Below are 16,604 nucleotides of genomic sequence, written 5' to 3'. Positions count from 1 at the left end.
TACCAGCCTCAACAATTGTGAAAGAAAAACTCAAATTGAAATAAATGAATGAATTCACGGACACTATATATTCTAATGAATTATTTATTTTACATGTGAATAAGAAAAATCTATCGATAATAAAAAAACAACCTATGATTGGAATACTTGTACCTTATCAGCTACATCAGTGGTTCCAGTTTCAGATGAACATTCAAGTGTTACTGATTCAGCAGTCACGTCTCCAACAGAAGCCCCTCTATCTGGTCAGGCACTTGTTCCTCACACTCTGACAGCTCACTGTCAAGCTCACTTTCCTCGCAGACAGACTATATTTAGAAATTGAAAGGATATATTTGATCACTATCTTGATCTGTGTTAGAAGTTAACATTAGGTTTAGATCATACAATGTAACACAACATTTGTAACTTCACAGTAATCAGTGACACATTAAGAAGCGCAAATAAATTCAAAAATTGAGTTCACCATATTTTTAGTGTTGAATGAGACTTAATTTGAAATCTATTGATAGCATAAAATGTACTAAGTAACAATTAAAATACTAGAACTAAGTACTGTCAAATATGATACTTACTGGTGGCCTTTTTGACGTCAAGCAAATCAAGTCTTCTTCTCGCTCAAGGTTGTCTAATCCTATTGTAGCGGTTTTTCCAAATAAGGCTTCATACGGAGAGCGACCGATGCCTGTGTTTAAGGATGAGTTCTTTTGCAACTGGACAAACTTCAACAGACCACTTTGTACTGTCATTATCTAGCAACCATGCCGAAATCATATCGTGTATGTCTGCGTTGGACCTCTCAACACTGCCCTGAGACTGTGGATGTCGGGGTTTGCCATGTATGATAAGAAGATCCGGCCACATCAGTTTTAAGTCTTGTATGATTGCTGCTGCAAAATCTCGACCATTGTCACTCTGCAGAATATGAGGAGCGCCAAATAAAGTAAAGATGTCGATTAGGTTAAAAGCAACCTCTGAAGCGCGTTTTGAAGTTAAAGCCTTTAACACACAAAACTTTGTTAAATGATCTTGAAAAACCATCACAAATCTGAAATCACCATCTGGATTGGATTGAAAGTCCAACAAATCAACTTGACACCTACTATTGAACTCACTAGAAGATAATGGCTTCACGACTATTCCTTTGGATAACTGTTTTTTTCTTCAAACAACAGTTTTCACAATATGCGAGAAAAAGCTCTATACTATCCCTCGAGACATTAGCATACCCCTCATTGACTTTCTTGAGCATTTTGTCTCTTCCCCCGTGTCCAGTTTCTTTATGGGCTTTCTCCAAAACACCGAAAAGCTCTTCGAGATACGCGAACAACTTAAATCCCTGCTGATCACCTTCTGGTACTTTGGTTATTAGACGCTCAATCCCAGCCACAGAGAGAACATCAAATCTGGTAGAATAGTACCCTTGATTACTCTTTCAAATATGAATAAAAAAAATTATAATATTTTAAAAAAAATTCTTCTTAAAACATATTTTTTTTTGACGTACACTTAGAAATCGATGTTAAAGGAAAACTATTGACCAAACTTTACGACAAACGTGATGACTTTTCATTCAGAATTGTTAACTTTCCTTTCATCTGTGGCAACATCCCTTCGGCTCCTGCGTATGGAGTGTTCATATCACAACTCATACGTTATGTCAGAGCTTGCCGAAACTACGCAGACTTTTTGTATCGCGCTAGAACTCTAACAAATAGGCTTCTGGAACAGGGTTATGTTGCTACAAGATTGAAGTCATCACTACAGAAGTTTTATGGTCGTCATCATGAACTCGTGGATCGTTATGGTGTATCCATCAGCACCATGAAAACTAATGTATTCAACGGGTCATAGTTTTCCTTTCCTCGTTTGTCTACTCTGGACTTGACTTTTTATGAGCAACTCGGTGGGTGTTTCTAGAAAAGCAGAAGACGCTTACCCTACCGGTGCACGTGGTCCATGCTCCCAGTGTTTAGTGGAGTCCAAGTTGCTCATTTACTTTTGTTACTTTGTATGTATAAATTTAGTTACTTTATGTTCTTTGTTCTGTATGTCTGTTTTCCATGTCTGGTCTTTGTCCCTGGATTACATTCTTTTGATTACCGCTATAACCTTGGTTCCCTTGATTACTCTTTTAAATTATCTAGGAAAGAAAAAGAAAGAAAAATAAATGTAACCTCCTGAGAAACTCTTATACTGAAATTGAACATTCTTACCTTATCACCAAGTTACAGACCGTTATACTACTAGGAACTATTGGAGTTTGTGCAATAACCGTTTTGATGATATACTTCTAGAGCAACTATGGAATTTAATGATTTAAAAGCTTTGAATTGCATTTGTATTGTGAACAATAAAAATACGATGATGAGACCCTTTACCAAATTCTGCTCGGCTGTGTACCAGAACATGACTTTGTTGACAATAAAAATTACTTGCAATTCATAAAACTATGTCAGATCTATGTTGTGACATGTGTGGTAGAATATGGACGAGCGCTATAATGCGACTTATGATATGTTATCAGTTACGGTAACCATAAAAAAAACTTATTTTAGCCTTGTACATAAATGTCCATATTCATCCCCCCTTTTTTGTGTACCCACATGCAAATTAGAAACGTATGTTTTTCTTTTCCTTACCATAACTTCTTAACTTACTTGAAGTATATTGTATTAAAGTTATAAATTGCTATAATTTTAATATCTCATAAAATGAGGAAATAATGAGTTTTATATCATGATATAAGAAACAATATAATGACAATAATTTAAAATGTACAACACTAACATATCAAATTTGGAAAACGTAAACAAACAATAAGTAAAAAATAAATAAAGCGTTCACATATCATACTAAACTTCATAATAGAAAACTTGGATCACGTATTGTTTTTTTTTCTTTTTCTCTGTGAAGTACACGTATATTGAGTGGCATGACCATATATAAACATTTATTCCATTCCTTAACATGTACAATAGTCACATACGTAGTTTTGTCTTTTAATCATATTTGAAGATTTTATCAAAATTGATCATGAAAAGTAAATTTGAATGTTGTTGATCTTTATACACACGAAGTTAAATGACATGGAAGAATATAGAATGTACTCAATAACAAATACCCTAACAACAATGTAGTCAATCAAACCATTCAACCGGTACACAATTAGTCTGATTTATTAACTTGCCAATTAACCTTTTAAATTAAGACAATGTTTCATGTTAATAACAATATTACAATGTCATTTTTGTCGTTATGTCATGACAAACATTCTTATTGCACTGACCATTTATCACGATCGTGGTTAATTGCAAGATTTCCAAATAGAAAGTAGTTGTCCTTTCCACGATCTGTTGAATAGATCAAACCTATACCTACAATTCTAGAATTCTAGCGCGATACAAAAAGTCTGCGTAGTGTCGGGAAGCTCTGGCATAACGTATGAGTTGTGATTTGAACACTCCATACGCAGATGCTGAAGGGATGTTGCCACAGATGAAAGGAAAGTTGACAACTTTGAATGAAAAGTCATCACGTTTGTCGTAAAGTTTGGTCAATAGTTTTCCTTCACTTTGATTGCTAAGTGTAGGTCAAAATATGAGGCTGACTTCACAGTGTAGTATCCTTTATCTCAAGTTCTTTCGGATAGCTTTTAAATTGCATTTGTATTGTGAACAATAAAAATACGATGGTGAGACCCTTTACCAAATTCTGCTTGGCTGTGTACCAGAACATGACTTAGTTGAAAATGAAAATCATTTGCAATTGCAATTCATAAAACTATGTCAGATGTTGTGAAATGTGTGGTAGAATATGGACGAGCGCTATAATGCGACTTATGATATATTATCAGTTGCGGTAACCATAAAATAAAACTTATTTTAGCCTTGTACATAAATATCCATATTCATCCCCCCTTTTTTGTGTACCCACATGCAAATTAGAAACGTATGTTTTTTCTTTTCCCTACCATAACTTCTTAACTTATTTGAAGTATATTGTATTAAAGTTATAAATTGCTATAATTTTAATATCTCATAAAATGAGGGAATAATGAGTTTTATATCATGATATAAGAAACAATATAACGTTACCAGCTTGGTGACAATACTTTAAAATGTACAACACTAACATATCAAATTTGGAAAACGTAAACAAACAATGAAAAAATGAATAAGGCGTTGACATGTCATACTAAACTTCATAATAGAAAACTTGGATCACGTATTGTTTTTTTTTTTCTTTTTCTCTGTGAAGTACACGTATATTGAGTGGCATGACCATATATCAACGTTTGTTCCATTCCTTAACATGTACAATAGTCACATGCGTAATTTTGTCATGTGACATGTGTCTTTTAATCATATTTGAAGATTTTATCAAAATTGATCATGAAAAGTAAATTTGAATGTTGTTGATCTTTATACACACGAAGTTAAATGACATGGAAGAATATAGAATGTACTCAATAACAAATACCCTAACAACAATGTAGTCAATCAAACCATTCAACCGGCACACAATTAGTCTGATTTATTAACTTGCCAATTAACCTTTTAAACTAAGACAATGTTTCATGTTAATAACAATATTACAATGTCATTTTTGTCGTTATGTCATGACAAATATGCTAACTGCACTGACCATTTATCACGATTGTGGTTATTTTAGGTATTTCAAATTTGACTCTGAATTGTTAACTACTCTTTCAAAGAAGCTGATCTGATTAAAAACAAGTAGTATCTTTTAAAATTAAGATAGCCGACGCAGTAAAATTTGTTTTTTTTTACCTATAATTTTCTACATTTCATTCGGGAAATAACACATGGCAAGCAATTTTATTTTTCGACAGTTTTTTTCGACCGCCACTAAGTAATAAGTATTTGGCCAATCGGGAAACATAATTGCGATCAAGGTCTTTAGGGTCAAAAGGTAAAAAACGAACCTATACCGACTGCCTCGGAAAAATAAAACCAAAACATTTTCTTGTTATAACAATAAAGGCAAAAATATATCAGAGGTCATCAGGTTGTACAAAACACTTTTGTGTATAATGAGCATTCTTGTCTCGTCCAGATGAGAAAACCTAAGCATATCGAATAATCAAGTATCATTATTACAACAAGATAAAGCATTTATTTAAGAGTACAAAATGACTAAAATTAAACTTGAAAATGAGTGTTAACATTAGTACCAAATTACACGCAAACTTAAACTTGAATAAACTGAAGATGAAGTATTCAGTAAAGTTGAGATATTTATATAAAGGTGTAATTAGTAACATTTAAATCTTCATTACAGTAATGGTGATACCTGAGAGACGTAGGTCAACACAGGATAATATTACAACTATTAAAGGAGCAATAGCATCATAATTTGTCAAACACATTTCAAGTCATTGTCAACTTCAATTATATTTTAAGACGGTTTTTCATTTCAGAACTTATCTTCCATAAGAAACAAAGCAGTAAAGAAATTTAAAATCCTACACTAGATTGTTGAGAATAAACTAAAATTTAACAGATATGGGGCGGATTCAGGCGGGGGCGTGCCCCTTAAAATATGCAAAGCATGGGTTGTCAGGGTAGATTTAGGCGGTTTTAGGTTGAAACTTTAATTTCTCGCTAATTTTTCCACAAAAGACATTTACATTGCACCTAGTCTAGTTTACTGTGTGCCTCCTAATCTGAAATCCTGGATCCGCCCTGCTCTGGTAGACATGTGAATGTATGATAAAAACTTCTCTCTAAAAATATAACAAAAATGTCCCTCTTTGATAAACATGCTCATATGCATGTATGATATATCGGTTCTCTCTTATAAATAGGTGCATGTCAAATGAATTGTCTGATCAGATTAACCTGTGTATTGATTATAAATGATCCCTCTCTGATACACATGTTTATGCAAATAAAGTGTTCTCAGTTGAAACAAATATACACTTGTAAAAGAAACAGCCACTCTTTGATAACCATGTGAAATAAACTGTCTCCCTAGTGAAGATGTATAGAATAAAAAGCTGCCCTTCGTATATCAATAACCTGCCTCTCTCTGATGAACTGTGTATGTAAAACAACTGTCCCTCTATGATGAAACTTTGCATGTTAAAAAAACTGTGCCTCTCTGATGAACATGTGTATGTAAAACAACTGTCCCTCTATGATGAACTGTGCATGTAAAACAACTGTCCCTCTCTGATGAACTGTCCCTCTCTGATGAACATGTGTATGTAAAAGAACTGTTCCTCTCTGATGAACATGTGTATGTAAAACAAACTGTTATATCTCAAATAAAATTATATTTATTAAATTAACTGTCCCCCTCTTAAGAACATGGTAATCGTCCCTTTCTGAACAACATGTCTATATAAAAACAATCCGTCCCCGTTAGGAGAAGATGTGTATGTATGATTAACCGTACCCTCTTTGATAAACATGTACATAAAAAAACTTCTTATCGCATACTAGTGTTAAATGAGATTTTCCTTTCTGATCAAGGTGCATGTATAAGAAACTGTCCCTCTTTCTGATAACAAACACCGAAAGAAGCAATATTTGACATTAATATACATGTATGAAGGAAAATTGATAAGCAAAGCACCTTTAGGTTGAAAAAAGTAATATAATTTACAGGCAGACCAAGGACAAGCAAGACTGTTGTATTTTCTCGGGAACATTTGTGATTTGGTTTTGTTGTCAGACAGACCAAGGACAAGGAAGACTGATGTATTTTCTCGGGAATATTTGTGATTTGGTTTTGTCATTTCATTTTGTACATGAACATTACTATATTTTCATGATATAAGTATCAGTATTAATTAAACTTCTATTTGTTGAACAAAAAACAAAACCATTGTTCATGGACGAGAATGTATGATTAAGGGACAAAGCAATTTTTATTTAAAATCGTGTTTCATATTATAATAAACATACATCCTCTTGAGCTTTTATACCGACTTATACATAAAATTAATTGACACAACACATACAAATATTAAATCACACAAGCAGACATACGTTAATAAAGACACACAATACAAAATAAGCTACAATTAATAAGCAACATTAAGAAAAACTAAGCAGCTAAAAAATACACCGTAGAAGCACTTTAAATCTTAAACAGCGCTTGCATGAATATAAAAGCACGAAACAGTAAAGCAAAATCCATATGATATTCAGCACCTAAGATTTACAGCTGGCACAGGAAGGACCTGTCCATGTATTAATGAGGGTCATGAACTTTTTCAGATAATATTGGTTCCTAAGCTCATTTCGGAAACTATTCCAAGTCTTAGGGGCTGAATACATAAATGATTTAAGACCATACCTTGCAGTTTGTACTCTGGGTATTTCTGATGTTCTGGAGTACATGAAGTTATAAAATCTTTACAAAATACAGGACTATCTATTATTTTCATACAATGTTAAATTTTGTTTTCACCAAAACAGTCTTATAAATTTGCAATAATTAAATACCTGTATTAGAAAAAGTTTCAGATTTTCTTTAAACATGCACATGACTCATGTCAGATGATTATGTCAAAATCAAACTGAAAAAAAGTTGGTTTTTTTTTTAAATAAATATCAGTGGCATAACAAATTAAACCAACCTAAACAATAAAATTGCTTTTCTGTTAAGGACTACTTGTACCAATGGTTATTATATCATCGTATCCCACCCCTAATGTACTTAATGTGAACTTCGACAGGTTTAATCTGCCTGTAAATTTAACCAGTGTGTACGCTAATTTTTGTTTTGTGTGTGTACTTTACCAACTAACAAAGTCACCATTGTCAGTATGTTCATCATGTATATAGCAGAGTATAATTTCTAAGACGCCAGTTTGCAGTGTACAATTTTGACTAAGTTGTCTTCTTTCAAGTTCTTTAAAAGTGACAACGGTAAAAAAATGGATAAGATAAGGTCAAAGAATATTATTTAACAGAGTTCTGTCGAGACCTGATCTCCTGAGATCTCCTAAAAACAATAGATGGACAAAATACTTCAAGAAAACAACTATTTAGTTAATACAGGAAACATTCAATTGTGTGATCATTCAATTCCATTCCCAAATTGTTCGAAACACGTTGATGGTGACAACAGAATACTTTGACAAACTTTTTCAGCATTTTATCGACAACTTTGTTAGTGCAACAGGGCTTACCAGATTTTTTTTTATCGAAATAGTCCAATACATTACAATTACTAAACATTATAGATATGGTGATTATGTAAGAGACAACAACCCCACCTGGACGAAAATGTCAGCCCAAGACCATCTATTTGTCTGCAATGAATGACGAGGAAACCCTCACACCACAGGGCAGACTTCAATAAGTAAGCACCTGTATTTAAAATAAAAACTTTAGTTTCAGGTTTTCCTTTTTCATGTATGAGTTATGTTATTAAAATCATGATGATAGTGTTAATATTAAACTGAAATCATCATTGCTTTTTTTTAAAAATATCAATAGATAAACAAATGTTCAAAACTAAACAAGATAATTTTCTGTAAGAAGTCGTAAAAACACCTTTGATCGAGATAGCAGACAACTTCGACCAAGAGTTTTAACAATATTTTTACGACTTTGATAATGCTTCAAATATGCTTGTAGTTTCTAATATTGACTCTAGAACTATTGTTAATTAAATAAATATCAATTAGCTTTATTACATTTCATCCTACTTCCTGTCAATACTTTTTTTATCTTTGGATTTGCACGAAGACCTTGTTTTTGTTTGAGTAAACTATGTGTGCTTATCAGCTGCTTTTGGTTTTTGAACTATCTAACAGAAACAGCCAGTACTCTTTCGAGATAGGTACAGCTTGTTGTCTTTTGTTAAGGTGTTGGTTTTCTGTATCAATCTTAAGAGTTAAATCCGAATTCAACACATTTTTACAGTTCCATTTATTGTTGTATTTTTCCACCACTGCCCCAGGTTATGGCGCTCATAAACATGTTTAACCCCGCAACATACTTGTATTTTTCCATCAATGCCCCAGGTTAGGGCACTCACAAACATGTTTAAACCCACCACATATTTGTATTTTTTCACCACTGCCCCAGGTTATGGCGCTCATAAACATGTTTAACACCGCAACATATGTTGTGTCTGTGTCAAGTCAGGAACTTGTAGTCCGTCCAGTGTCGTATTTTCATGTTCATTGTTATTGGTTTTACGTTTTTTCTATAGATTAGGTCGATTTTAGTCTTTTATGAATAGTTTCACATCATTTATTTGTGGGCTTTTTACGGCTTACTATATGGTATGGGTTTTGCACGTCATTGAAGACCGCGTATGGACCTGTAAAACGTTACCTGTTCGTTGTTTGGCATTTGGTGGATGACTATCTAATTGGCAATCATACTTGGCATTTGGTGGATGACTATCAAATCGGCAATCATACCACATCTCCTATTTTTCTATTGTCTATAAAAAGGAAAAATTCCGAAGCTTTCGTTTGAAAAAAATTGCTTGTTAAATGACAAAAAGTAAACCAGGGAACCAAGAATCTAGCGGAAATCAAAAGAATGTAGTCATGGGACAAACACCAGACATGAAAAACAAACACACACAACAACAAAAAAAGAATATAAAATAACCAAAATGACATAGACAAAGTAACAAAGGTAAATAAGCAACTCGGATACATCGTAACGATCCACGAGTTCATGATGGCGACCATAAAACAGTACCGGCAACTCTGGCATAACGTTTGAGTTGTAATATGAAAAACTCCATACGCAGGTGCTGAAGGGATATTGCCACAGATGAAAGGAAAGTTGAAAATATGTAATGAAAAGTCATCGCGTTTGTAATATAGTTTGGTCGATAGTTTACCTTCACCATCGATCTCTAAGTGTAGGTCAAGATATGAGGCTGATTTCACAGTGTCTGTAGTATCCTTGATCTTAATTTCTTTGGGGTAGATGCAATGTATCAAATCCCCGAAACTAGAATTGTTTAACGATAATACGTAATCTATATAGCAGAAATTAAGATTAAAGGACCTAGCTAAACAATGTTTCTTCTTTTGAATCAGATCAGCTATAAATTCAGCCTCATAAGAATGAAGGAATAGGTCAGCAAGTAAAGGAGCATATTTTGTTCTCATTTGAATGTCATCCGTTTGTTGCAAAATGCGTCAAACACACTGGACAAATATGATGAAAAATTCCGGCATTTTGAAAACATCTTCTTTGGTACATTTAGATAATAATTTTGAATTGTCTTTTTTTTCTATATAGTATGAGGAATCTCTACCAAGAACTAAATATTTGTATCTATGAGCTCTATCTTTTTTGAGTAACAACGATGTATAATGTTTTGAGTCGGGATTTTAAAAATAAATAATTCAATTAAACGAAGTAAGTGAATTATTTAGTATTTATGTTTTATGCTTCAGCAGTTGGTCTCTTCTTCTCAGCTAGTGTTATTTTCCCTTGACAAAGGCCAAACATTTGGGGCTAAATTTTTTTAAAGTTTTTTTTTATCATGTTCCATTTGTATTTCATTCCTTTTTATATGTAAAATGTGGATTTTTTCACTCATTTATTATTCATTTTTGATTTTACCGACTTTGCACAATGGTAAATATATGCTTCCTGTTTATCTTGCAATATTTAACCGTAATGGAAGCGGAAGGTATAGTTAACTATAAAACCTGCATATGCATCTGGTTTGATCCACTATTTCCATCGGAAATGCCTGTACCAATTCAAGTTAGAACCCTTGCAATGGTTTCCTGACTTTTGAGTTTCTTACTTGATATTTGTAACATGTAACCATTTTGACAATCAGTTCATTTATTCATGGGTACCAAAATGTGATATTACAAGAAATTTTCGAACTGATATTTTAACTAAAAAATAACATTACAAATATTGGTCAGACTTCTTGAAGAAATTGACCCATTAATTCTTAAGTAAATGAGGTTTTATCATTTTAGGCAAGAACAATACAGAAACATCACTGTGTTATTTTATTGAAGACAAAACAAGAGGCTCCCAGGAGCATGAATCTCTCAACTGGTAAAAGTTTGTCTTTCAAGGGCACCAAATTTAACAAGGAATTCTCCAACAATTTTGACTCAAGAAGACTTTGGTAGGACTTATAAGGATCATTTCAGCATTCGAAAGTTTCTTTCGATCTATTACAGTTTTCAAGATATTGGCGGAAAACTGTAAAAAAAGAAGTCATTTTTCATCTTTCATGGGCAATAACTCTAACAAGGAGTCGCTTGACAACTTTGATACCTGAAGACTGTTGAAAGCCTAATAATAAAGATCATTTAAGCAATTGTCTGACTCCCCCCCCCATGTTCTATTTTAATAACAGTGGCCATGTTTTTCGACGGATCAAAAATCCCCACATCAGTTCTATGCAGGATACTCAAAGGAACATTCATATCAAGTTTGATTTCAATTAGTCAAGTAGTTTCAGAGGAGAAGAGTTTTGAAAATTTGTTAACGACGACAGATGCCAAGAGATTGCAATAGCTCATATGGCCTTCGGCCAGGTGAGCTAAAAAAGTACAAAACTGTAACATGTTCAATAAAAATCAAAACATAACTGCTGCACTAACTGAACACAATATTGACAATAACAAAACATAATCTATTTAGTACATAAACATTGGCAGATATCCAGCATTAATTTAACAATGGGTCAGTGATATTCAATTTAATGGTAAGCACCAGTAATTCTTCAAATGTTAAATCTAAACTTTATGTTTTCACAATTACAAAAACGCCGGAGAATTATATAGTATAAAGTATTTTTTCCACAATTTGTTTTAAAACTTGACCTTAATGTTAATGTCAATATAAACTAGAAATAATCATTTCAGAAAAGTTTGACTTCAGTGAACAGTAAATATTGTTGATAAAGAGACTCCCGCACAACCAACCATGAAGAGTTCCAAGAAATATGGAATAGTAGTTTAGTAATTCAGATATATGGCTGCCATCCTGGGAATAGTCTAGAAAGATTTTTAGGATCTCTTGCTTCCTGTATAAGTAAGTTAACCTGACCAGACACACTTAGCTGTACACCATCTTCTATTCCCTGTAGTTTCTGTCTTAATCTTAGTAACACTCTTTCTGCTAACTTATTCACATTCTCTCTGTTCACAGCTGAAATTAAAAGAAATGAAAATCTTGAATCAGCAACAAAACTACAAACACTGAACCAAACCTGGTTCTGATCATACCGAACTATACCTGGTTATTTCTGATCATGATAAATATAAACCTACACTGAACTATACCTGGTTATTTCTGATCATGATAAATATTTTTCTGAACTTCAAACCTATAGAATGAAATTTCTGCACAGGAAAGTAAACAGAACACAATAAATACTCACGTACTGATCAATACACATGTATTACAAGTAACTTAAGTTCATAACCATGCATATCCTAGTGAAGTACCATGGCTTAAGACTCCAACAGCAAGCAAAGCCTGACAAATCAGGGCAGGAATTCATGACCTAAAGACTCAAACAAAAACCAGAGCCAAGCAAATCATAGTGGAAGAGTATAATCAAGGGAACCAAGATTCTAGCTGAAATCAAAAGAAAATAATCCAGGGGCAAAGACCAGACAAGGAAACCAAACAACCACAACAAAGGACATAAAATAACCAAAACAATACATACATGGTAATAAAAGTAAATGAACAACTCGGACTCCACAAAAAAAAATGGGAGCATGGACCAGGTGCATTGGCAGGATAAGCATCCTCTCTTTTTCTAGAAACACCCGCCGAGTTGCTCAGAAAGAGTCCAGTCCAGGGTAGACGAAAGAGGAAAGGAAAAACTATGACACGATGAACAAATCAGTTTTCATGGTGCAGATGGATGTAACGTTAATGATCCACAAGTTCATGATGACGACCATCAATCTTCTCTACTGATGACCTCAATCTTGTAGCAACATAACCCTGTTCCAGAGGCCTAATTGTAAGTAGACAAGCGTGATAAAAAAAACGTCTGCATAGTCTGCAAACTCTTGCATAACGTATGGATATCATGGCCTAAAGACTCTGAGAGCAACCAAAGCCATGCAAACCAGAGTGGAAAATGATTGCTTAAAGACTCCAACAGTAACCATGGCTATGCAAACCAGAGTGGAAAATGATTGCTTAAAGACTCCAACAGTAACCATGACCATGCAAACCAGAGTGGAAAATGATTGCTCAAAGACTCAAACAGTAACCATGGTTATGCAAACCAGAGTGGAAAATGATTGCTTAAAGACTCCAACAGTAACCATGGCTATGCAAACCAGAGTGGAAAATGATTGCTTAAAGACTCCAACAGTAACCATGACCATGCAAACCAGAATGGAAAATGATTGCTCAAAGACTCCAAAAGTAACCATGGCTATGCAAACCAGAGTGGAAAATGATTGCTTAAAGACTCCAACAGTAACCATGACCATGCAAACCAGAGTGGAAAATGATTGCTCAAAGACTCAAACAGTAACCATGGTTATGCAAACCAGAGTGGAAAATGATTGCTTAAAGACTCCAACAGTAACCATGGCTATGCAAACCAGAGTGGAAAATGATTGCTTAAAGACTCCAACAGTAACCATGACCATGCAAACCAGAATGGAAAATGATTGCTCAAAGACTCCAAAAGTAACCATGGCTATGCAAACCAGAGTGGAAAATGATTGCTTAAAGACTCCAACAGTAACCATGACCATGCAAACCAGAATGGAAAATGATTGCTTAAAGACTCCAACAGTAACCATGACCATGCAAACCAGAGTGGAAAATGATTGCTTAAAGACTCCAACAGTAACCATGACCATGCAAACCAGAATGGAAAATGATTGCTCAAATACTCCAACAGTAACCATGACAATGCAAACCAGAGTGGAAAATGATTGCTTAAAGACTCCAACAGTAATCATGGCCATGCGAACAATAGTGGAAAATCATGGCTTACAAACTCCAAAAGTAACCATGGCCATGCACACCAGAGTGGAAAATGATTGCTTAAAGACTCCAACAGTAACCATGGCATGCAAACCAGAGTGGAAAATGATTGCTTACGACTCCAACAGTAACCATGGCAATGTGAACAATAGTGGAAAATGATTGCTTAAAGACCTCCAACAGTAACCATGGCCATGCAAACCATAATGGAAAATCATGGCTTAAAGACCCAACAGTAACCATGTTCATGCGAACAATAGTGGAAAATCATGGCTTAAAGAATCCAACAGTAACCATGGCCATGCGAACAATAGTGGAAAATCATGGCTTAAAGACAGAAACATACCAGGGTCATGCGAATCATATTTGAATATTATAGTGTAAGGAAAGACAGCAACCAGAGCCATGCAAAGAGTTATCAAGGGAACCAAAGTTCTAGCAGATATCAAAAGAAAGCAATCCAGGGACAAAGACCAAGCATGGAAAACAGACATACACAACAAAGAACATTAAGTAACTAAAATAATACATACAAAGTAACAAATAAATAAGCACCAGAGTGGACAATCATGGCTTATAGACACACAGCAACCAGAGCCATGCAAATCATATCGGAATATCGTGGCTTAAAGAATAAAACAGCAACCAAAGCCATGCAAACGATAGTGGAATATCATGGCTAATAGGCATACAGCAACCACAGCCATGCAAGCCGGAGTAAAAAATCATGGCCTACAGACAGACAACAACCAAAGCCATGCAAATCATATCAGAATATCGTGGCTTACAGACAGCAACCAGAGTAATGCAACCCAGAGTGGAAAAGCGTGGCTTAAAGACTCCAACATCAACCAGAGCCATGCAAATCAGAATGGAATATGATGTCCATAAGTATTTGTTTTAATGCTGTGGTTGGTAAGTGCCAAAACTACCAATACTTAAAATTAAATCACTGAATGAAAATATCTAAATTCATATTAAAATCAGAAAATATGACACTTTCAAAAAGTGTTTAACCTGAATACACAATGATTACTAACAGGTCCTCTTTACAATTAGTTAAATTCTAAAGCTATTATATCAAGGTGTCAGATGTTTTAGATGATGTTGCTTGAGAACATTAGTAACATCATAGTCAGAGAATATTGTCAATTGATGTAGGCTTTATTTAAAGGCTCAAACTTGAGACCTTATCAACAACCAGACACTACATGCTGTAATGTCTTGTCACATTTAATCAACACAAATGGGAGAAGTAATCTATTTTTACAATTATTGTGTGGGGGACATTCCACTATATATATTCAATTTATATATACTAGATTCACAAAATTACATTCATAAAAAAATGGGGAAAAAACTCTTTACACAAAAAAAAAACAAAACCATTTAAAAATGAATTTGAGGTTTTAAGTACCCAATTTAGAGATTTATTTTATTTTGGTAAAATGGGAAAATGTGGTAAAGAAAAAAAAACTTAAAAATACTGTTCTGATAATATAATTTTAATGCAAAACATAAAACAAAATTAACATAATAAATTTTACAGCTTATCAATGTTTCAACAAACTCATTTGACAGACAGTAGTAGACTAAAAGCAAGAACAATTAATTCAATAACTTTCATCATATGTCCTGCTATTATCAAAAGTCATCCTGGGTTCTTAAATCTTAAAATCAAATAACAACAACATTTGTGGACAAATTTCTTTTTTTTTTACCTTATTAACTGAACTGAAACTTATGACACACGTCTCCAATCTTACAATTAAATCTCAATCGAATTGAAAAAAAACCTGACCTTTATACACCTCAAAGTTAAATGACATGGAAGAATATAATCCCAGATTTAATCAACAGCCCAATATCTTCAGTTTATAATTACCTTCCTGACAGTAAGATTGCCATAATTATATGTACAGTAATCATAGAATCAGTATTTTATATGATCAACAAGCCCACCCTATCTATAAATCATAGATCAGAAATTTGTTTGTCACTACCATAAAAAATTAAAAATTAATATATTTTATGGTTTTATAAATTGCAGATCAGAAATTTGTTTGTCATTACCATAAAAAAATTAAAAATTAATCCATTTTATAGTTTTCTGGACTTTATATCTATATAATCATGTTTTATTAGTTTTTTTTAAGTCTTACACATTAAATGACATCATGGTACAAGGTACTGAATCAGATGAAATTTAATAAGTTTTTAAAATAATTAATAAATGAAGTAGAAGTAGGGTACAGACCAACCTGTAAACTGTTGCTCCTGTGAGCTAGCACATTACAGATCCAGCTCAGCGTGTTCAACAAAGCAAAATCTGTGCAAATGATCAATCATTCTCTTTATGAAATGCATGAAATATTGACCAAATGATTAAAAACTACAATCAATCATGTAGGTAAAAAATCATGGTCATAATCTTACAACAAATGGACAAATACAAAATTAGAACTAGACCACTAAGTATATCATTATTTTTTCATTGAGACTGATTTTCTCATATCTTATTTTATCAAATGCTTGGGTGAGATGGGATGAGTAAAGAACTATTGAATTACTCAAGTCAGAAAAATAATTTATTGATCAAAATTTTGTGTTTTTTTTTATTATGATTTAAAAGATTTGTATACATCAATA

General features: G+C 33.5%; 2 protein-coding genes and 1 long non-coding RNA gene across 5 annotated transcripts in view; 1 reads left to right on the top strand and 2 right to left on the bottom strand.

Annotated features, from left to right (window-relative positions):
* Nucleotides 1–29: 29 nt before the first annotated feature.
* On the bottom strand, nucleotides 30–1,812 carry LOC148615463 (KRAB domain-containing protein 2-like). Its single transcript, XM_088590361.1, is given in 3 exon segments — nucleotides 30–308; nucleotides 576–726; nucleotides 728–1,812. Coding segments are annotated over 3 exon segments (558 nt in total). The 5' UTR covers nucleotides 1,042–1,812; the 3' UTR covers nucleotides 30–215.
* A 5,822-nt stretch (nucleotides 1,813–7,634) lies between these two features.
* On the top strand, nucleotides 7,635–11,566 carry LOC148615462 (uncharacterized). Its single transcript, XR_015923890.1, has 2 exons — nucleotides 7,635–8,340; nucleotides 10,955–11,566. It is a non-coding gene; the product is annotated as an uncharacterized LOC148615462 (long non-coding RNA).
* LOC148615461 (serine-protein kinase ATM-like) overlaps nucleotides 10,971–16,604 on the bottom strand; it is a 74,099-nt gene continuing 68,465 nt past the window's right edge. For all 3 annotated transcript variants that reach the window (XM_088590357.1, XM_088590358.1, XM_088590359.1), the window contains one exon: nucleotides 10,971–12,140. In XM_088590357.1, the coding sequence (XP_088446483.1) occupies nucleotides 11,956–12,140 (185 nt within the window). In that variant the 3' untranslated portion in view covers nucleotides 10,971–11,955. The remainder of the gene's footprint in view (nucleotides 12,141–16,604) is intronic.

Source organism: Perna viridis, chromosome 6 (genome assembly GCF_037379345.1).
Source record: "Perna viridis isolate PV_CMFRI_1.1 ecotype Kerala chromosome 6, ASM3737934v1, whole genome shotgun sequence".
NCBI lineage: Eukaryota > Metazoa > Mollusca > Bivalvia > Mytilida > Mytilidae > Perna > Perna viridis.
This window is presented reverse-complemented; position numbering and strand designations above follow the sequence as displayed.